The 24,055-nt window shown below is 36.0% G+C and overlaps 1 protein-coding gene across 6 annotated transcripts in view; it reads right to left on the reverse strand.

The window, feature by feature from the left end:
* The window catches only part of LOC119639887 (E3 ubiquitin-protein ligase TRIP12), a 65,641-nt gene that overhangs the window by 16,358 nt on the left and 25,228 nt on the right, over positions 1-24,055 (reverse strand). For 2 of the 6 annotated variants that reach the window (XM_038037586.1, XM_038037585.1), the window contains exons 2-5: positions 17,912-18,189; positions 17,166-17,561; positions 9,585-11,297; positions 908-2,845 (exon numbers count right to left, since the gene is read on the reverse strand). In XM_038037586.1, coding sequence (XP_037893514.1) covers positions 908-2,845; positions 9,585-11,297; positions 17,166-17,511 — 3,997 coding nt within the window. In that variant the 5' untranslated portion in view covers positions 17,512-17,561; positions 17,912-18,189. Of the gene's footprint in view, positions 1-907; positions 2,846-9,584; positions 11,298-17,165; positions 17,660-17,911; positions 18,190-20,535; positions 20,836-24,055 lie in introns of those variants that run through there. The other 4 variants (XM_038037590.1, XM_038037589.1, XM_038037587.1 and 1 more) reach the window with 3 other exon arrangements.

Below are 24,055 nucleotides of genomic sequence, written 5' to 3' on the forward strand. Positions count from 1 at the left end.
AAACGAACGAACGAGCGAGCGAACAAGAGAGCGAGTAAATGAGCAAGCGAACGAGCAAACGTACGTACGTTACGAGTAAATATGAACGAGCGTTAGAGAGAATGAGAATCATGAAAAACGAATATATTTTTTATATTTTAATATGGATGGAATATTTGAAAACGATAAAAAAAAAAAACAAAGAAAAATAACAAAAAAAAAAAAAACATGCAAGTTTTCTTAGGGCTATATATAAAAAGAAAATATAAATTGGAAAATGTAACTTTTATAATATTTTCATTTCTTAACAAAAAAAAAAAAAAAAAAAAAAAAAAAAACTCGTGAGAAAGGAAGCACTGTAGATTACCATAACCCAAAACGTTTATAATCATTTTTAGCTTAAACCACATAATTGTCTTATATTTTTTTTTGTTCTTTATACATTATTTTAAAATATTTCCTCAATTTAATTAAATTAAATGTTAAAGTGGCCTCTTTCATATATATATATATACATATATAAATATATGTGTGATCTAAAGTATATACAATTTTCCTAACCACCACCCGCTGCGCTACATATATGTAAAGAAAAACGTGTAGCCTGCTTTAAGGCATAAACTCATTTATGTAAATAGAGTTTAGGTTTACTCTTTACTTTGTTTTTGTTTTCTTCTTTTTTTTTTTTGTTTTTGTTCGATATGATGATTGCACAAACAACAACAGACAAATTTGAAACCAAATCTTTCTACTTCTTTGCTCTTTCTTGGCCTGATATGAGACAGCGCGAGCGAGAGAAAGAGATAGAGAGAGTGAGAAAGACAGAGAGAGAGAGAGAGAAAGAGAGAGTCTCACGCACGTAAACATGTAGGTGTGGGCGTGTGAATTGTTTTGAGGTGTTTTTGTGTTAATAAACGTCAACACTTACCACTGACTTTATTGGAATTTTGATGCGTGGCCACAAAAGAGCCCGTACCTGCTGGCACGTTTGTTACAACGGCGGTGGCAGCACTAGACGACGTTGATGCACCTAATACTGTTGAGCCCAAACCGCTTGTTGCGCCACTAGCTGCACGATAACTGTACAAAAATCCTGGCTGAACTATTGTAGCGCGCTGTGGCAAAATTTGAGTGTGTGAATGATGTTGATGTGTTACAACACCGTGATGCGGTAATAAATGATTTTGCTGCGGCGGTTGCTGCTGCTGTTGCTGTTGGGCAGATATTGCGACGACAACAGCACCACCAGCAGTGGCCAGCGCTTGATGCTGCGGATGTTGATGTGGATGATGATTGTGGTGGTGGGACCCCAGTTGTTGCTGATGCGTTAAATGATGCGTAGCCGACGGCGGTTGGGGTGGTGTGGAGAGCAATTGATGGCCCACTACTACGGGTAAATTAGCGGCGGTTGCGGTACCACTACGTGAAGTGCCACCACTACTGCTATTACCGCTACTGCTGCTCGCACTGCCGTGGTGTTGGGCCTGTACCGAACTTACACAAGAACCCGTCTTGCCTCTAGAGCTACGTCTAAGTGAATGCGAAGAATGGTGATGACCGGAATTACTGGCGTGATAAACGGCACCGGTGTCGTGAGCGTTGCTGGGTACCAAACCAGCGCCCAAACTAAGCTCGACCGATGAATGATGCGACTGCTGTAAATGCGCTGAACCTTGTCCGACTTGATGATGTAAACCACTCACTTGAGGATGATGATATCGAGTAACTTGATGCTGCTGCTGTTGCTGTTGTTGTTGTGCTTGTTGACCGGGTAGTTGCACTTGCTGTGTTGCCGGCGACGGAACCTGATATACAATTGGAGTTCCGGCAATTGAACTTTGCCCAGTTGCCGGATAAGAATTTAAATTTAAGTTAAGAATAGCAGTAGATGACGCGGCACCAGCCGGGTAAGTTTGATAGAAATGAACTTGCTGTTGCGGGGGTGGTTGTGCTTGTAAATGCGTCGGAGGATGAGTAGTATAATACGTAGTGCCCGGATTCTGTTGGGGTAAATAATGAGTGGGAGGCGGTGCTTGTCCCGGATGTTGCAATATATGAGCGGTATGTTGTTGTGTATAATGAGAGTGTGTCGTCGCAGAGGCAGCAATGACTGTATGATGTTGATTATGACCTGGATGCGTTTGCGGTGGTAATTGTTGATGTCCTGCCGCTACTATAACACCACGACTAAGGCCCGCTACGTTACCGCTATTCAAATTATGAGTGCCTCCTAAAACAATGCCACCTGCTAATCCAACTCCGCCTCCACCTGCAGCTACTGCTCCTCCTCCACCACCAATATTAGTCGCGCCCGTCGGTACACCAATATTGTAATCGGCACTATTATTACTGGCAGTCGGGTTGGTGTTAGGTTGGGTGCTAATGCTGCCACCACTGCTGCGTGTTTGTCGTGCCCCCAGATTCGGGGCTCTAGTGTAGCCCGTCGTCGTAGTTGTTGTTGTAGACTTTGGTGAAACAGCAATTTTCTCCGAACACTGACTTTGCGCCTGTGTCTTAGAGCTGACACTAAAATTGCTAACGGCAATACCGCTAGTTGATTGGCTGTTGCTAGCACTTAAGTTATCAGCAGCTCCTCCTCCTCCTCCACCACTTCTTCCACCTGCTTCTCCTCCTATCAAACGTCCGCTAGTTATTTCCCTTCCCACTTTTATACGCTGATCTTGTGATTGCTGGTGTTGCTGTTGTTGTTGTTGTGGTGATTTGTATTGATTTTTCAAACGCTTTGAATTTTGAGATCGAGTTCGTAAAGACGAACGTCGACTTAAACGACGTCTCTTAGAAAGGAATCGTTGAGCTTGTAGCTGTTGTTGTTGATGTTCTTGTTGTTGTTGATTTACGTGTTTACCTTGATTTCATAAAATGTGAGGAAAAGCAAATAGAGAAAAAACACAGGTGGTGTGGTAAAATGCTTTCAATTTCTTTTTTTTTCTTTCTTTTTCAAATTTGAGACTCCACACAACATTGATTGGTTTCAAAAAGAGTGAATATTATTTGTTTTTTTTTTTTTTTGTGTTTTTTGCGAATTTTCAGGAAAGATATATGCAAAATATCTCACGGTTTCAGAGAGTATTGGGAATATATTTTAAACTGCTTACTGCTCGTTCAAGCTCAACAACGGGCGATCTGTTTTTTTTTTTTAATCCAAAGCGGATCGATCTACCACTGATTATGCGATTATAACTAAACTCCCAACCCAAAAGTTGCCAAAGTTCAGGACAAGAGAACATGTCTACATAAATATCATCATCTTGCACATGCGAATCTTCTTCCTTTTTTTTTTTTTTTTTTTATTTTACTAAATAAAATCTTTTCTCTATGTATAATAACTTGACAACAGTTTTAAACCATCTTATAAACTGTTGTTAGCTATTTTCGTTCTTCTTCAAGAACAAAAAAAAAAAAAAAACGAGTAAACGAAAATTAGGAAAATGTCCTCCTTTTCTTTTCACTAATTGTTGTCATATATAATATAAGTGGTTGGTAAACACAAGTTTTTCTTTTTTTTTTTGTTTGCGCATATTTTTAAGACGTTGTTTTTCGATACATCAACGCTGCCAGAGCTGCCACCTCCGTTTGATCAATTTTTGTTAAAAAAAAAATTTCTTTTTTTTTTGTTGTATTGTGATTGATTATAAATTTTGTTTGCAATGAGGTTAACAAAAAACAAAAAAATTAATTTTTATTTTCCTTTTTTTTTTTTTTTTAATTATAAATCATACATATGTGGTGAGGATAAAAATTATATATGAATAATGAAAACAAAAAAAAAAAAGGAAATGATATTACTATATACATACGCACACTTTATATACACATTTAACAAAAACAATCAAAAAATTAATATATATAAAATAAAGACAAATAAAAAAAAAAAACAAGAACGTAATATAATAATAAAATTGTTAAGTGCCAAGAAATGCTTAAAATTAAATGAAAGTGTTTTTAAGTGAAGGAGTAGTAGAGTATCGTGGGTTTTTAAAAATTACAAAGCTCCTCGAATCAATTAGTTATGCATATTATGGGAAAGACCTACTGCGCGCGTAGGTAATTAGACAATGCAAAGCATATTCTTCTCTTTTTTCCTTTAATAGCATACATAAAAAAAAAAAAAAATCCTTTCATAATTAATCATCTCATCTCCCTAAAGAGCGCAACAAGAACTTCAGTCAGAATTACAAAAATAGGTTTTTTAAAAAAAATCCCGTTGTTCAAGAAAATTTAAGGTGACAGCACTGTTTTTTTTTTCTAGTTTACTTTTGTGTTTGCTTTAGTTTTTTTTTGATTATTAAAAATCAGACGTGAAATTGGTTTATTATTTATTTCTGTTAATATAATGTTTATCTAAAATTTAAATTATATATAAAGACAAAAAATAAAGCAATAATGACGTGATGCTTGGATCATGTATTCTTTTCATTTTATATTCATTGATTTTCTTTAGATTTACATTGACCATCGCCGGTCGAGTTGTCTTGGGGCATAAGACATTTTCGAGACTCAATCAGGAATAATTTATGTAGGATTTCGATTGGATCGACTAATGTTTAGCCAATGTCATCCCCAATAGCAGTGGCAATATTTATATATTCCCACACTTAAAGAAATTGAGTGTAAATAAAACGACGATCCAGTGATACGAACTGGTGTCCGAAGTGGGATCGTGGAAACCAACAGAAATGGTGAAATTAAAAGATCTAAGAGTGGAACAACTCAAACAGTAGCTGAGAGAAAGGAACGTAACAGCAACTGATGGTAAGGATAACAAAAAGGAAATCCCGCAGCGCTGACTTTGGAGGCAACTAAAAAGGGAGCGGAGTCTTGCGTATTTGAAGTCTATCCCCGACGGGCAGTATTGTAAAAAAAGAAGATACCTGTACAACCGATGAGAGACGGGAGACACGTACTTACGTTGCCGTTGCAGCAAGGCTATGCAACCTTACAAGAAATTACAAGAACAAGCTCAAAGATATCACAAGAACCTGAAAATCTCGTAAAAAGATGGACTAGTAATCTAGATAAGTAGCAAAAGTTTTTACTGGAAAATAGGTCCGTCTTTGCCGGCGGTACAAATTCGCGTGGCCGTACTAATATTGCGAATCATACAATTGACACTGCCGAAGCTGATCCGATTCGACAACGACCTAGAAGAATTCTACCAGCAAAAAAAGGAAAAGTAGCGAACTTGGCCGAAGATATGCAGGAGCGGAAAGTCAATGAACTTCCAAATAGCCCCTGGTGTCCGTCAGTTGTTTTTGTTAAAAGAAGGTGGAACTGCTAGATTTTTGTAGATTGTAGGAAAATCAATAGTGACCAAGAAGGATAGCTACCCTTTGCCTAAGATGGATGGCACTTTGAACGCATTGTCAGGTTCGCAATGACTTTTAATCTTAAATTTGAAGTGCGGGTACTGGGAGATGGAGGTCGATAAGCATAACAAGAAAAAGACCGCGTCTTCCGCTGTCGATGGCTTATTTCAGTTTACCGTAATACCATTTGGATTATGCAATGCGCCACATTAGGGCACCTAATGGACTGCGTGCTGAAAGGACTTCACAAGAAACAACTAGAAATCGAAAAATGTATGTACTTTAGGAAAGAAGTAAAATATCGTGGGCACAAGATTTCAGTGAATGGGGCTCACACAAAAAGAGATGAAAAAAAAGCCGTTAAAGAATGGCCACGTTCAAACAATTTGCATGAGGCTCCTAGTTTCCCCTGACTTGGCGCCTACTACCGTACGTTTGTCCTCAGGTTTGCTACGGTTACCAGTGAGCCAAATGACCTTACGAAGAAAAATCGATCGATCGTGTGCGAGGAGGCTCAGAAGCACGCGTTCACGCAATTGAAAGAGTTGTTATGCGCGGCCCCCATTAAGCTTAGGCTTAGGCAGCGTGCTCTCGCAGCAAATTGATGGCAAGGAAAAGGTAATAGCATACTACACTAAACGCTTATCCAAATCCGAGAGAAATTATTGTGTTACGTGACGAGAACTATTGGCAATAATCCAATCCGTCAAGTTCCAATTTCACAAGTATTTACATGGGCAACGATTCCGCTTAAGGACAGATCATGCTGCTCTGCGATGGTTAGTCAATTTTAAAAAACCGGACGGCCTGAGCCTTCTTGTAGACTTGAAATTCGGGACGCCCTCATTGTATAACGGACGGACACCGAATATGTTGCCATATTGAGGATGAATTTGGATAACATGAAACAACATGTTCGAAATAGATTGCAAATCGTAAGTAACAGGATGAGAGCGAGATAGGATCTGAGGGTTAAAAAAGGAGATTTAGTGCCATCGTACAATCCCTTACGGAAAAGGGAGTAACTGGAAAGGGACATACACAGTCATCACAAGGACAAATGATGCAATCTATCGAATACAAAAACATCCCTAAGTAGAGCTAGACTCAAAGTAGCACACCTGGAATGACCGCTTATTGAAACGACCTTGTTCGGGATTAACAAGATTAAGTGCAGGGCAATATTATGGAAATCCCAATACTAGGTTCATGCCAACTAATTGCTCTACACAGAAAATAAATTTACGAGATATGGAAAAACTCAGTGCACGTTCATGGCGCGGCATGCAGCTGCCAGCCGACGAAGAAAGATTAGCGGAAAACACACCAGACGATGTTAAGTTTGAGCGACGTAAGCATGCCCCTGCGTCCGTTCGTTACCTGTTCTGCCAAAAGATCGCAATTTTTGAGATGTTTTGATGAAAATTGGTACATTGACGTGAATTGAACATGGTTCGGATTGGTCCACTTTTCAGCTTACGTCATTTGCGTTACATAGGTTCATAAACTTTGTGCGGAGGTACGCAAAAACTTTACCAAGATGGACTTGTGTTAGATCCACCTCTTCCTAAACCGACCGACAGAATCACTTTCAGAGGTCCTTCGCTCCATAACGTCCGTCTTTTTTTTATTGCATTCAATCTACAGATTGCAGCTTTTCAGTTACTTCAATGAAATTTGGTAGACTGGCGTGAAATGAAAACGATTCAGATTGAACCAATTTTCCAGCTTCGCCGCTAATAGCACATGCGTATACTAAGCATGTGGAAAGTGCATGCAACATCCAAGAGTTGAGGTAGACCCACTTTTCATTAAAGCAACCGGTTCAGAATCGATTTAAGATTTTCTGCTTTTCTGTCCAACAGACCAATAGACCGCAATTATTAACATATTTTGACGAAATGTGATACACTGACGTGTTTTGGCATAAGGATGACTTCTCTAACCACTTCTCATACAACGCCATTCTTAAAAAGCGGATAATCGTAGGGTGGTGTAGGATATTTTTCGGTGAATCGTTGCACACACCATAGTGTTTTCACCTGTTTTTTAAAAAATCTGTCATGATTTTATTGATGTAACTCCCAATTTTGAAACATATCTCCTATATAAACGTTCCTACGGAAAGTAAACCTTTTATACATAAGCTTTTTAAGGAAATGGTCCAATTTTTAAATATTTTGCAGCGAGAACTAGTCGAGAGAAGTATTGCGACATAAAAATCAGCTGACACGCTAACCCAAGTTGGGGCCTCTTATTCGTGTAAGAAATCTCACGACATGAGAATAGAAGGTATAATCTTTGTTATTTTATTATCACGATAAGTGCAAAATTACATTGGACCTGGGGTCTTTAGAGAGATAAACGAATGATATGACAATATGTTGTTTTTTATTCTCTCTTCCGTACTCCTTTGTAGGTAGGATCGCTCCATATTAGTGAAGAAAGAGGATTTCACAATTGACAAAAAGATTTTATTGCATCGATTTCGAAACGAAACAAAAAATTGAATTTTAATTAGTTAGCCTGATATGTGCACCAGATTACCTGACATTAGAGAAAAGTTCATGACCATATATAGTAGTCTGCTAAGATTTCAGCGTTTTGTAAGTTAGGGCAACATGAAAAACGACCTTGATCGATCAAAGAACGACGATTAAACATAGCCTCAGCTAATAATTGTAGACGTTGGACATAATACCTCAACACTGTCACAAGTTAAGTTATTCCGTTATTCTGTTCTGTACACTGCTTGTGATACAAGGTATATTAAGTTTGTCCGGACAGCACGGCCTTAGATAGAGCCACTTTTGCTTATACAAATCAATTCAGAAAACGATTCTGAATCTCATATCTAAGCTTGTCTGTGCGTCTAAATTCTATCCGCGCATTATGGTGTTTAAGGCAGGTTGCAATTTTTGAGATATTTTGATAAAATTTGGTACACAGCCATACTTTGGCCCAAGGACAAACGCTGCTAACAATGATTTGGATCGGTTCACTTTTTCAACCGCTCCCAATACATCGCTCCCTTCTAAAAAGTCATTATAGGGAGAAAAACATTAGTTTTCAAAATTTCTCAACTAAGTAACTGAGTAGCAGTATTTCAACATTCTAAATTGGTATGAAAAAAAATCCCAAGGATGGGGCAATTTTTTGAATCCACTCTCATCATATAACCGTTCCAAAAGGACACTGAATTTATATAGTAAAAAATCCTATTTCCAATATTTCATGATGAATATTAGAAAAGAAATCTACCTTAGCGAACTTAGATCAGGCAGATCTATTTCTTGGATAAGACCGCATACAAAGATCCTCGCGAAAGGTAAACTCTTATATGTCAAAAATGCCTTTTATTTTGTTGGGATGAAGCTACATGGGTTTGTTTATTTCTAGGCCTCACTTCTTATGCCATAACTCATGAATAATAGGCCCTTCTGAAAAAGACTTAATTTTTAATATTTTACGATCAAAATTAATTCAAAAGAACGTTTCCGCAATCAAATTAAGGATAACGAAGGAATTGGATCACAACAACTATAGCGTAATTTATTGAAACTCGTTTCGGATCAAGGAATTTTTCGGTACATCTCTCACACATAGCATCCTACTTTAGAACATATTGCGAAGTAAGGTAACCTAGCGACGGACGAGCATCGTCCGACTATAATAAGCCGACAAAAAAAAGCAGGCCTGAACCGACTTTACATGGTTTGTTCTATTCCTGTCAGTTTCAATTCCAAAAAAGTCTTGAGGTAAGGTGTTCATCAGACAATTTTTACTATACAGTTCGATTTGGGAAATCAATGAATATATTAAAATCCGAAGAGCAATGCCATACGAAAGAAAATTCAAAATTAAAAAATATATTAAAAAAATAAAAAACCGAAGTGAAATTGGAACGCGTACATTAAGGAAAAAAAGAAGATAGTAAAATAAAAGCTTTATTGAAAAAAAAAAAAAAGAAAAAAAACACACACAAAGAAATGATAAGCAATAAATATTACAAACAAACACAAAACGAGAGCAACACAATTAGTTATACATTCCGTACCAATAATAATAATAATAATGAAAATATAAAAATAAAATGATATTTTGTGCCGCACACAGCTTAGTTATACTTATACGGTTTTAAAAACAGAGAATAGGGCCAAAAGAGTAATGGAAGAGAAACTCCTTTCCTTTCCTCCCTCCCTTAATAAAATTTTTTAACTTTTTTTTTTCTTTTCTTTTTTTACTTATATATATATACAAATTACTTTGGTGACTTACCTTCGATAGCAGCAACAACTGAATCCGGTACTTCGTCGGAATCGTCGTCGGCTTCCTGTTCGATTTCTTCGTCGTCGTCTTCGTCGATCTCGTCTTCCTCTTCCTCAATTTCGTCGTCGTCGCCGTCGAAGAATTCGATATCTTCGTTACCGTTAATAACGTTCTCGTCTTCCTCTTCTTCAAGTGCTTCACTATCTTCAGGATTTTCAACCCTATCGTCCTCCTCTCCGTCGTTACCACCGTCCAACTCGTCGTTACGTTTAAAGTGACGACGACCGCTGCTAATATCGTTATTTGCCTCTTCCGCAATTAAACGCGTATTGTTATTGTCTTGAGAGATAATACCACCAATTGCACAGCTGCTACTGCTATTACTGTTACTGCTATTAACGACTCCTGCTGCTCCTACTCCTGCTGCTGTTGCTGTTGCTGTCGTTGCTGACGAATATGTATCGCCTACACTTTCGTTAATAGTTGCGTTATAATTGCTGGTGCTGGTGGTGCTATTATAATTGTTATTGAATTTATTACCCGAAGCGCTTTTTCGTTGATATTTATTGGAACGATTATCGTTGATAATTGATGCGTTCGCTTTTAATGCGTTCGACGACGAAGATGGTAATGAACTTAAAACAGTATCGGCAACACCAAAAGGCAAAGCTGGTATTTGTGATGTAGTAGTCGCGGCTATTGCTGTTGTTGCTCCTGCGTCTCTAGCTGCTAATTTAGAATTCAACTTAGCTTTATTTCCCACAATTGATAAGAAATTCTTAGTTGACTGTGATTGTCTCTTATCGCTGACTTCGCTAGCACCACCACCACCACCAATGCTTGTGTATTCCGTTAAACTGTTATTGATGATGTGGCTACTATTATTACGTGTTGTTGAAGTCGTCGTCAATTGTGATGGACTTTGATTTTGATTCGGATATTGATTCTGATTTATTCGGTTATTGTGTTTCCGATAATTTCGATGACGTCTGCTCGCGTTAATTGAAGTTTTTGATTTATAACTACTCTTCTCCTCAAACGGTAAATTATTATTTGTTGTTGATGTTGTTGTTTTCGCTTGCTTTCGTCTTGGTTGATGATTCTCACTACTGCTATTATCCGAACTTTCCGGGTCAACAAGGGCTTTTGGTTTTCTCAATTGATTAATTTCTCTTTTTGCTTTTGATGTTATAGCGGGAATTGATAAATCTGTTGGTGTTGCTGTTGGCGTTGGCGAAGCAGCTGCGATAGACGGGGACGATGTACGACTATAGCTAAGCTTACGTGTCTTACGATAATAATTTAGCAAATTACCTTTGCTGGATTTAGTTGTAACGGCGACAACAGGTCCACTAGTATGCGGTGTTAAATTTAGATCGAGAGACTTTTGCTTTTTCGTGTAAATCCGTTTATTATTGGTAGCGCTGCTGCTACTACTACCACTGTTACCACCGCTACCGCTACTGGTACCGCTACTATTATTATATTTATTTTTGCTGCCACTACTTGTGCTGGGTTCTTCAAATGCTATGGTCTTAGAACGTGTTCTCTGCGCTATGCAATCGCCTTGTTCTCGAAATAATGTTGCTATTGCCTTATGTTTATTACTTTTATTTAGGGACGACTCGTCCGACACTTCCGTAGCTTTATTGGGATGAAAACGGCGTTTTTTCGGAGGTGCAATGTAATCCTCAGAATGTCCTCGATCTTCTAAAGCCGCAGCTGAAAGCAAATACAATACTTTACTAGTCTTCAAAATGGCAAAACTTAACAATTAAACAATTAGAATATATATATGCAAGTATATATATATATATATAATAAGTCCAGTGAAAAATTCTATACAGGATTCGTCGTAAGCAGAACTGTATCAATTGCGATAACGTACTTTGGGCAGCACTACGCTAAAGTAATTTCTTCAGGGTCGAGATATGCATCACACTGGGCATAGATTGAGTTTTGAGCAACACCCAAAAAAAAAAAAAAAAAAAAACTCCGCACTTTCCCTGTCCAATTCAAGAAAAATGCTAATCGAATGATAATCGAAGGGGACAAAATTCGGGGCGAGGGCCCACTTCTGCATTGGATAGGACCGCCACCGTCCTCGCCATATTCAAAAAACTGTCCTCCTTTCCGGATTGACACGTCTTTGCATTAATGACTTACTATCGATCCGGAAAAAACGAGGGGACGTAGGGCATAAGAATCCGATTGCTTTGCGTATAAGCGTCACTATTAAGTTGTGACTGATAACAAGAGAATTATTATTTGAAAGATCGTCGAATAAAAGTAAATCTTCAATGGATCCCGGAAAGGCACTTTTACAAGTGTTTCTAATCTAATAAAATAAGTGCTAACATAATCTGTCCGAAGCGAAAGGCAACACAATACAACGCCTTGCGAGTTTTTCCTGCTTACGGAACATAAAAGACACCAAGGACATATGGACACACAATGATATTCCCACGATGATATTTCTTGTTTACGGAACAAAAATTCATTAGAGAGATTCTATCTCTCTATAGATCTCTCTCTAGATCCCTCTCTAAATCTCTTTGTTGATCTCTCTCGATCATTTTCTAGATCTTCCTCTAGGTCACTATGGTTGCCAATTTTGAAAGCGTAGGTTTCTTCCATAACAAATAATGTAAAGAGGACTTGACGAGCGTTTTTCAAACAAAGCGAACAAGTGCTTAATATCTAAGCAATATCATGTTACCGCCCAATAAGTTCATACGCCGAGATGCGACGGCGAAGAGGACGGCGATCACTCCAACGTGTTCATTAATAATGTAGCTGTGATCGACGTTTAGCGGCTCTCTAAACAAACAAAAAGAACAGTTTAAATTATGTTTGGAATAATCAAGCATGAAAAATAGAAAAATGTTATCCCGAATGTCATAAACCCAAACTAAATTCAATATGCTTGTGACGATGTGCCATATCATTACATCCAGAAAAAGCATTCCGTGACTTTCCTATTCCTTTCTCTGCATCAAAAGAATCTTCTAAATGGTAACGCTTTTTAACCATAAATCTGAAAATCATCCCTAACAAAGCCTTCCATCAATGTTTCTCAGTTAGGAAATTGTTTTGTTATTTAGGGAAAAATTGCTTTAAAAACCAATATTGGAAATCAATGCTTATTGAGAAACTCAAGAATTCAATGAATCACTTTAAATTCTATGATATTACTCCTACGTTCATCTCTATCATTCCATTTTGTAAAATCAAAAGAAGAGTCAAAGAGGACAAACTCTTTCAAAATAGACACAAGTAAGAAAGCGTCGAAAACTTTATACCCATCACGGTTATCCTATAAAAGATTGAAAAAAAAGGAAAATGTAATAGAATCTTGGGTGCGTGGGGCTTAATTTTTTTCTATTTTTCTAAAATAATTTTGTGGAAATTTATATCGTCTATCTCTTATAGCTTATGAACAACGAGCAAATGATACGGAAAGCAAAGTTGTGCACAGTTTTTGCTGCTTAGGCGTATTGTCCCTGTAGGGGTGTAACTTGACCTGTTCAAGTTATATTCAGATTTTTTTTTGCAGCTTTACAGGCGTTGTCTGCTCTTTTGCGAACGGAAGATGCGAACCACAGTTTGGCACACGGACAAATGGAAAGACGAACAGGTGGACGTGCTTAGGCGACTTCCGAATTTGAAATTGGCTAAGACTTTATATACTTTATGGGGTGTTTGACGAGTGCTTCTGCACATTATAAAGGTACTGAAAAAATTGTAAAACAAATTTTTTATTTTTTTATGTTAACATATCCTTCGAACGATTTGGCTCTTTTTCATGACCCACTGCATGGAAAAATTTTTTAGTTTTCCCAAAATCGAAGACGATAGCACCAATCTTTGCAGCCAGAGTAATGATTACAACAGACTTTATAGAGACGGTCAGACAGACAATTTCAATGTCAAATAGATACAGATTTGATGAGCAATACATGTATACCTTGTTGGGTATTTAAGGCCTCGTTCTGGTCTTTGCAAACGTCTTGACAAAATGAATATACCTCTCAGCCTTTGGTGACGGGTGCAAAATAGCCCATGTCAAGGTAAGATCAACACGATATTCAAAATATCATATTTCTCAAATTTGATTAACAAGCTCAGTGTAATACTAAAAGTTACGATCCATTAAGTGTATTATAGTATTTTCCCTTGAACCTGATAATTCACCCACCTGGCAAATTTATATATATTAGTTTGGGGAAAAAGAAATCCATTATTTTTTCGGTAGATGGCTGCACTGATAGATTTCTCGTAAAGTATCGATCAAACAATTTCAGATTTATGCCCGTTGAAAAGGTGACATTTCGCAGTAAAAAAAATTCTTTTGCTGTTTTTTGTTTGGTGCATTCAGTTGTGAGTTAGAGCGTGTTAAAAATGGAAGTGAACAAAGAGAAAATTCGGTACATTTTACAGTTTTTCTTTGACAAAGGCGAAAATGCAAGCCAGGCGGCTAAAATTGTGAATAGTGTTTATAATTCCGATACTGTAACAGCCAATTATGTGCAATTTTGGTTTCGTAGATTCCGTTCAGGAATTTTTGATTTTTGATGCACCTCGCACAGGTAGGCCGGTCGTCGAAAATGTCGATAAAATCGGAGAAATGATCGAAGTTGACCGGCATGTTAGCGGACGTAACATCGCCCAGGAGCTAAAAATCGACCATAAAACAGTTTTAAACCATTTACACAAAGCTGGATTCAAAAAGAAGCTCGATGTTTGGGTGCCACACCAATTAACAGAAAAAAACATGATGGATCGAATTTCCATCTGCGAAGCCTTGGCCAAACGGAATGAGATAGACCCATTTCTTAAACGGATGGTGACTGGAGATGAGAAATGGATCACATACGATAACGAAAAAACGATCGTGGTCAAAGAGCGATGAAGCACCACAAACGGCCAGGAAGGTTTTGCTATGCATTTGGTGGGATTGGGAGATGATTATTTATTATGAGTTGCTTCCATATGGCCAAACGCTACATTCTGATCTCTACTGTCAACAACTGGACCGTTTGAAGATAGCGATTGACCAGAAACGGGCAGAATTGGCCAACAGGAGAGGTGTCGTGTTCCACTAGGACAATGCTAGGCCACACACATCTACAGTGACTCGCCAGAAACTTCGGGAGCTTGGTTGGGAAGTTTTAATGCATCCGTCATACAGTCTGGACTTGGCACTAAGCGATTATCATCTTTTTCTTGCATTGCAAAATTTCTTTAATGATAAAAAATTGGAATCTAGGGAGGACTGTGAAAATCGACTTCTAGAGTTTTTTGCAAATAGAGACCAGGACTTCTATGAGAGAGGCATTTTGAAGTTACCTTTAAAATGGCAACAAATCATACAACAAAACGGTACATATTTGACCCAAATCGGACAATCCGAAGCATGTTAAATAAAGTCCTGAAGTTTATATAGAAATAATGGATTTATTTTTCCCCAAACTAATATATATTTATTTTGGACATATTCATTAAAAAAAAAAACAAACAACCACTTCTGAATTATTCCCTTGGTCGGTTTCTGTACAAATAGGGAAAAATAAAACGTCTTTTTTTAAGCTTTTTAAAGTAGGTTTAGGTCCCTCCCAAATTCTTCTGCAGGCGATAAGCCCGATTTCCCTAACGGCAGAATATTTGCTTAAAACACTAGACAATTACGCAGACAGACAGACATACAAGTGCCGCCCAAATTTGAAACTTGCGAAGAATTTATTAACTTTATGGAGGTTTTGAAGCTTATTTCTGTGCTTTATAAAGATACTGAAAAAAAATTCAAGCTTCAATGCACTATAACATTGGGTAGGCCGACTATATTTTCCCTCCTTTTTGTATATGTACAACAGCATGTAGTAGCATAGAGTATTCGTTCAAATTTTTCTTTACCTGCTATAGTTTGAAAAACAGACTTGTTTTCAGTTTACGCACTACTGTGTCAAAGACCTCCGACCGATTTGGCCCATTCTCAATGCCAAACTGCGTGCAAAAACTTCCAATGTTTCTGCCAAATTTGAAGGTTTAATTTTTGTGGTCAGAAGAATGTTTTCAGCAAACATTACGTAGACGGACAGACGGACATGCTTGATAAATCGATTTGGAATTTAATGCTGATCAAGAATATATTTTGCGGGATCTCTGATGCATCCTTCTAGACGTTCCAAACGTTTTAAGAGAATGAATGTACCCCTGATCTTTCAGTGATGGTTATAAAAACTATAATGCCACTGACATGAAGGGATCTTATGAGATAAACCAGCCGCAACAGAAAACGTTACTTCATCCTACACTAATAAACGATACAAGCAAATCACCCTTCAAACTCTTAACATTGAACTCTTACGGAGGGCGAATAAGCGTAGGGTACTAATAAACTTTGGGAACCTCGATTTTTTCAATCATAAAATTTGTGTATAGTGTTTTCGTAATTTTGTGGCTGCTTGCAAATTTTGCAAGTTCATCAAATAATTCTGATGTCAATTGCTTACCCTGATCGGTGGTAATTGTTAGAGGAGCATCAAAAAATTTGCGTGTTACAGTGGAGGGGTATGCCTCAGATCAGCTTGTGAAAAGTGTAGAAAGCCACAAAACTATAAAAAACAACCATTCAAAGATTTTTAATTAACAAAACCAAGATTTCAAGGATTATTAGTACCCTACACAAAACAAGTGATAAACGATTTTAAGAACAAAATCAGAATATGCCCATCCTTTATACGCCCACGTTTATTACCAGCACCCAGTACCTACATTTGGTTTACATAGTGTAACACAACAAGTGGTCATCGATTTTACGAACAAAATCACTTTACATATGTTCTACCAAAGCTTTGAAAGCTATTTGGCCGATATGTTATCCCCTATGTGTCCCTAGCTCCGTACCATGTACGTTAGGAGTTAGCAAAAATTGAGAAATACGCTTTGTGAGAGCTACGCTTTGTAATCCAATGAGAGATAGGAGGGCATTTGGTACAGTAAAACATTCTAAACCCAATCAGAACCATATTAGTTAAATGAAATAAACTTGATCTATCCTTTTATCTTCAAAATCAAAATCTCTCGGCATCTCTCGATATCTTCTCGACAATCTAGCGTTGTCGCGATTGTATCTTTCTTCGGGAAACCACCAACAAGCTTTTGTATTGACATATAGAATCAAACTAAGTCTCAATCTTAATCACAACCATATAAACATATTGCACAAGATTTTTCGAAAATTGCAAAAAAAATCTTTCGAGCGGGCACATTATGTTAAGCATATGCATACTTTCGAGCCTTGTAACGAGAATGAATTATAATTTCAGCCAATGGTAGGAGAAAAGAAAACACAAAAAAAAAAAAGTTGCAAGCGGCTATAAGTGAAGGGTGTGCTGTCCGGGAAATGTTTCGTAAAATTCCTTAACGAAAGTTTTTATCGTCGTGAACGATTCATTTCCTAACTGGGACATATCATGCATTTTTACACTTCAAAGATACATATATAGAAATTTTAAAGTTACATTATACGTATGTGGTGGAGTGGTGACCACCACAAAGTTTATTTTTAAACAAGAAAGCTGTACTTACGGGTTTCTCTTACAGTCTTTTGGGATTGCTGTGATCCTTGCTGTACCTGATTGTAGCCACGTTTTCGTTGACGCGAATTGATCGACTTCGATTGTTCTTGATTTAATTGTTGTTGTTGTTGTAGTTGCGATTTGCTGTTACGTTTAGTGGGTGTTTTGTTGCGGACCGGTGCGTTTTTATTACTTGAAGAAACGTTAGTATTATTATAGTTATTTATCTTCTGCTGCCGATTACGATTACGATTAGATGTTGGTATAGGTGGCGTTGTTGTTGTTGGTTTTGTGCTTCCGTCGTGCTGCCCCTCCGTCACTGCAGAGAGCAATTTACTACGAACGGATTCGGCCATAGACGACACTTAACCGCACATTCAACCCCACTAAACATGCCCTCGCAACACTTTATTAAAACCGTTAAATGAGTTGAAAAAGAATTTTATATTTTTATATATATATATACATATACATACATATATATATATATATTATAATAAATTAATCTTCTTCTGATAAATATATATGTATTTTTTTTTTCTCAAATTTTAGTTTCAAAATGCGAGTACACATGCATACACAAAATTATAAATATATATAAACGCAGGAAGGATTGAACAATTTTCTATTATATTTATGTTTATTTATTCTATTTTATTTTAATTTATTTCTTTTTTATTTATGTCGTCACTTTTTTTTTTTCTTTCAATACTTTATTTTCTTTTCACAAAGATTTTTTCTTTTCTTTTTACTCACTTTTTTGCATATAAGTGCAACCATACGACGTACTAGTGATGGTATTTAGTGGTGGGGATGTGTAGTTGTGGTGGTAGCGGTGGCGATTGTGAGAATAACGTGAATATTTGAATTTTTTTTTTTTTTTATTCTTATGCTTCACTCACACACAATATTTTTAGTTTGTTTTTTTTTTCTTTTTTTTTTAAATTTTCAGCAACAAAGTTTACTCTGCTTTGATTTTTCGCTTTTCTCTTTTTGTTCTTTCTTTAGCCCGCAAAGGAGCTAATTGTTTATATCTGAAAATTGCCAAGTAAAAAAAAAAAGTATTGTTAAATAAAATTGTCGACAATTTCGTAGCGAATTCTTTTTCTTCTTTAACACGAAATTTTTAATATTTTTTTATAATAAAGAAAAACAACAAAAAAAAAACCAAAAGAAAGATTTATTCGAAAAAAGGTAAAATAAACACAAAAATTATTTTTGTCAAAAAAACAATGTCATGTCGAAAAACTGCGTGGGAATTAAACGACAGATTTGATTGTAAAAACAAAGGCAACAAATTTATGAAAACTCTAGATCGCAAGAAGAAATTAAAAAAATTGGAAGTTTTTCTCTTTTTAATTTCAATTCATTTTTCTTTCATTTCCTTTTGTTAGTTTAACATTTTTCAATATATGACGATGATGACGACAATAATGATGTTTCATAAGAAAAAAAAAAAACAGCGAAACGAAGGAAACTAAAACTAGTCTATCCTGATTAGATACATACCGAGCGAATATGAAGAGGCGACTAAACTAACGAACGAACCAAGCAAGCGACCCGCCAGCCAAACAATCGTCCAAGATTTATAATTAAAAACTCAATTGGACGGAATTTGCGCACGTGTATTGGTGTTTGTATATCAAAATACGAATGTGCTCTCATTTTTTCACTCATTTTATTCTCTTTGTGTATTTAATACTTTTTTAACCTCAAGCCAAAGAAAAAAGAAACAAAAAATTGCCCATGAAATCAAGAGAACGATAACAAACTTATAGTGGAAAATACACAGCGAAGCAAATATTATTAAAAATGTTTCAAAAGGTGCCATATCTTCTGCCTTCGCCTAACACTTGCTTACCCTAACACGCATACCCATAACTGCCTGCCAAATCATCAAATATGTGCATATGTGCATTTAATAATAATTTCTTCGTTGCAGGCATCTCGTAACCCCTCATATCGTCAAAGTCAAATGTATTGGGGATTGTACTACCCCATCGCAGGATGTAGATAAACTAATTCGTTAATCCGTTTGTTACATGAAAACTATCGAGTTTGTTATTTTCAAGTCTTCGACTTGTTTACAATTTTACAGCGTTGAATTTGCTTTCGCCTACGGTAATTTCCAGTAAATTAAAATACGGATTATACAGAGACACCGCGTATATGCTGTTTAAAGCCAACGAACATTTTATGAAAGGGATTTGTATGTTCTTATATGCCGTCATAGTATTTGCTTTGGACAAATGGAGTTACGCCTTGCAGTGTCCCTACGCACATTTATTAGGGCAAGTAGGAAAAACATATTTTATTTATGTTAAGAACGAATTCGTCAAACCATTTCGCTTGAAATCACAGACGTTTACGTTGCACTCATATTATTAAGTGATTAAATTCGACCAGTAAATATATGACTTTGTTTACATGGCGAATGAAAAATAAAAGAAAAATTGAAAAATGAAAAAAATATCAATGACCGTATAAGGCACAAGAAATTTATGTTTTTGTCTGCAACGTCTTCAATTTCACGTTAGTAATATACGTTTTACGTGCAGTTTTTTTTTTTTTTTGCGTTCAAATTTTATGCTTCTTTTCCATTGTTGCCAATGGGTAGACTTTTTTCATTTTTTCCCTTAAAAGCAAGTCGGCAAGCGCTGCTGCTCTGCTTATGACCACGTATCACAAAGGCAAGTATTCCAGCAAAGCAAGGGATTTATTTATCTGCCAAGTTCTTTAATAGGATTATTCTGTTGTCGTGGAATTGTCACTCAAACAGAATGGCTTTCGTCTCCATTTTTCCACTCGTTTTCCTCCCGTTTTGTTTTCCTTTTCTGGCCATGAATGTGGCTTATTAAATAAAAACTTATTTCCTTCCTCAGGTAGTGTTAGGAAGGTTCGTAACAGTTATCAGAGAACTAGCCATAACTTTTCTTTACTCATTGTTAGATTGTGGCCACAATATTTCCTGCCAAAGTGATCTTCAAAAAAAAATCAAATCAAATATTTTCTTATCCTACTGTTACACCACCCTGCTTAAGCGCTCGTTGTCAATCATCATTTCCGTGGTGTTAGTTAGTTATGTTTTAAAATACAATTTCAATCCTGGAATCAACCAAGCGCCTTGCCGATTTTTATCTAGCGCCAACGTATAATATTCCCCAACCATTCATTTAATTCTTTTAATCAATTGCTGGATACATCCAAGTCCTTATCTTGCAGTGAAAAGAAATCACCAGGACAGAAGTGTGCCTCTTCTCCTCTTGCACAATTCCATACATTAGCACTTTCCTAAACACAAATCAAGCTGGCCGTTCTGTTTCTCTCTAATCGTCGCATGTAATATTCCCAGCAAGTCTTAACTAAGTAGAAATACCTACACAATAGACCAAAGGTTTTTTCTGTTAGTTTTGTTCTTCTTCAACAGCGCACAATCTAAAATATACTCTCCCGTTAACATTTAAACATTTACACATTTCTGTAATGGTTTAGTCTATATATCATTTTAAAGAGTTTTCTTCTATCGTAAGTGTCAAAAAGCATTCGAACCAAGCCGATTATAGAAGATTTCTTTGATATATGGGTATCACACTTAAAGGCTAACTTTTAATAATTTTTGTTTTTATATATGCATTGCAATAATTGTTCGAACAAGTATTATCTGTTTTTATAAGGGTTTTTCTTTTTAAATGTTTATCGCTTTTTTGTTTTTAAAAAATTAAAAAAACCAATGATTGCGATCACAGCAGAAACCATTTTTTCCTTTAACTCACTAAACAACACTCAGAACACCCAGTGAACTCATCATATGTGTAGAATACATAATCGAAATTCCTAGTCAGTCGCTTCTGAGTAAGAAACAAAAAGTCAGAAGAGGGAAAGAGAACTTATTGAGAAAATAATTCGCAAAACACTAAAAAGCATTAAAAATCGACAAAGAGAGAGCAGCACAAGTGAGACTGACAAAACAAAAAAAAACAAAAAGGAGCGCAGACAAGCAACAATAAAGAAAAAAGACAAAATTGGGTGAGAGAGAGAGAGAGAGAGAGAGACGCAAAGAGAGTGAAGAACATGTTGAAATCAGCTGTTAGTAGCTTTTAATAGTTTGTTTATATTTTCTTGTTTATTTTAAGATTTTTTCTTTGATTTTCGTATTCGTCAGAGCCATCATCATACTCATCATCATCATCAGATCATATGGCCATCACAATGCCAAGTAAGCCACATAGGGAAGGAGAGTTAACCTCACTGCATTGCCTATTCACGTTCATATAAATTAATTTCATATAAAGGCACTGATTGACGAGAACACTAAGCCAGAAAAGATATAAAAATTTATATTTTATACCTACCTACGCAAATAAAAAAAAAAAAAATAACAGCGCAAGCAAAGAAAAAGAGAAAATCTACCTAGAAATTGAGAAAATATTACGCTTTATTTAAAGCAAGCAAATATAAACACATAAATAATTTTTAAATAAACAAAAATTTATTGATGCAAAATTTTTGCAACTGAGCTAAGCTGAGCGAGCTATCAACCTTTACTTTTGCAAATATTGAAATTGCATATAAAAAATAAATGGAAACAAAACGTGACCGAAGCGGTTTTTGTAAGAAAAACCACGACGTTTTCCATGCAAATCAATAAAAAAAATGAAACATCTGTTTACTTCGTCATCTGTAATTATGCATCAATGTGTGTGCATATAAATCTGTCATGGTGTTACCACAGAGGGGGGGAAAAACAACAACAAAACAACAGTAATAAAATGATTGACATTAACTTTTGAAACGTAAAGCAAATCTTTCAATACAATAGATGGATATGCTTAAGTGAGCAAAGTAAATTAAAACTGCTTCTTTTCTTTTTATTGTTGTTATTGCCATGAATTATTTTAAGGAAAATTTCCAACATTTACTAATAACCTTTCCTCACATCGCAGCAAAAAAAAAAAAGAAAAGAAAAATAGAGTCTTAGGTACATACAATAATAATAATAACACTAATTACTTATTTCCCTCAACGATGGAACGAGTTCAAGGTCGTTTAACGCAAGTGGAACGCAATATTGCTTTGAATATTACTACTATTATTGTGACGGTGTATAAAAATTTAGGGCAAAAATAAAAATTCGTTTTCGCCATTTTTTCATTTTTTTCGAGGACAATTTGTGTTTCTCATGAAATGGGTTTCAGTCGTTTCCGTTGTTAAGAGAGAAAAGAAACTTGTGCGACTTTTTGCCAAGTTTATACCCACTCATACAAAATCAAACGACTTTAGAGATGTATTGACTGCTTTCATATGAAATGTTAACGCGTTTTAAGGCGATTATGCGAGGCAAAAAACGATTAGGAACATAATGTATTCGTCTGTGTTCGAATTTTTTATAGCCAACACCTTGACCTTAAAGAAAACTAAAAAAAAATAATAATAATAATAAGGTATGGGCTGATTGTTAACATTTTTGGGAATTTTAATCGGGTGTCTACTAAAGCTTATCGAATGATGAGTAAAAAAGAAGCCCAGAGAATTGTGGTCTTTGTCATTTTTTTTTATGCTGTAAAGCATGTTCTTTAATCGGGTCGGCCTCCCGCGTTTCCGCCAAATTTAAAGCAAACATTAGGTGTTTGCAAAAATTTTGATCAGCGACTTCTACAAGTACATATGGTCAGATAATGGGAAATACCAGTCTACTTAACAGTTGAATTCGATGGTCTTCCTCTACATAAAATAACAGTTTTCCATTTAAAAGCCGACGTTAATCATCTTTCGAAATTTATTACTTTTGTTGTTTATTTCAAGAAATCTTCTGCCGAAGTCCACCAAACACGTCCAGAGACTTATGATGATGCTGTTCCACGATATTCCAATTATCGGTCTTGGTTTCAATTTTTCGAAATTTTTCGACTGAAAATACTATTTTTTGGCCACTTGCAGCAAGAGTTGTCCAGGATGCACTGTTGCAAAGTGCTGGGAAGTTCTGCTGCACCCAACATATTCATCAGACATGGCTTCTTTTGATTACCACTTGTTCAGCAAATTTGAAGAAGTGGCAAAATGCGTCGATAGGTGGATTGCTACCAAGTTGTTTTGACATGACATCGCCATGTTGCCAAAATTATTGTAGAATATTGTAGAAAATAATGGAAACTATTTTGATTAATCTATGTTGTCCAAATTTTTCATAATAAATGACTTTTTCAAATAAAAAAGTGATTAAAATTTTTGTGAACACCTAATATCTTCAGTTTTGCGGTCAGGAAAATGTTTGCCATAGACAGACACGGTAAACTGTTTTCTGAATTCGATGCTGACAAACAACATATGCAAACAACTGGTTTCTGAATTCGATGCTGACAAAGAACATGCACAGGCACATGTGATGGAATCTGTAAAGTTTCCTTTTGCTTGTTCCAAACGTTTTAATGAAATGAATATAATCCGCATCGTTTAGTGGTGGTTAAAAAGAAACAAAAAGCAAACACAAACAATTTGAGTGATTTCAAGCAAATTCATGCTTTTATGTAGAATTCTTTTGTTGCCGTCAATTTCCGATTTTTTTTTTTTTGTTTTTTTTTTTATACACCACTTTTCTTTACTACTTTTCTAATGTTTCTTTTCATACCCCATAAAAAGCAAACGTGTTAAATTTTATTATTTCATAGTCACGTCCAGTATCATTTAAATGCTTTTGCCTTTCTTAAGCTGTTAATTTCACTTGCGTTATGATCTTCGTAACCTAACAGAGAGCTCGAATGAATGAAACAAAAAAAAAAGGTTATTGAAGCACAATACGCAGCAGCCGTCTCACTGTTATAGCTTTTTGAATAATTGAAATAATTTTCGGAATAATAGCGTAAACTTCAATATATAATTTATATATTATATAATAGATCTACC

The sequence above is a fragment of the Glossina fuscipes genome, unplaced genomic scaffold (assembly GCF_014805625.2).
Source record: "Glossina fuscipes isolate IAEA_lab_2018 unplaced genomic scaffold, Yale_Gfus_2 114, whole genome shotgun sequence".
NCBI classification, from domain to species: Eukaryota; Metazoa; Arthropoda; class Insecta; order Diptera; family Glossinidae; genus Glossina; species Glossina fuscipes.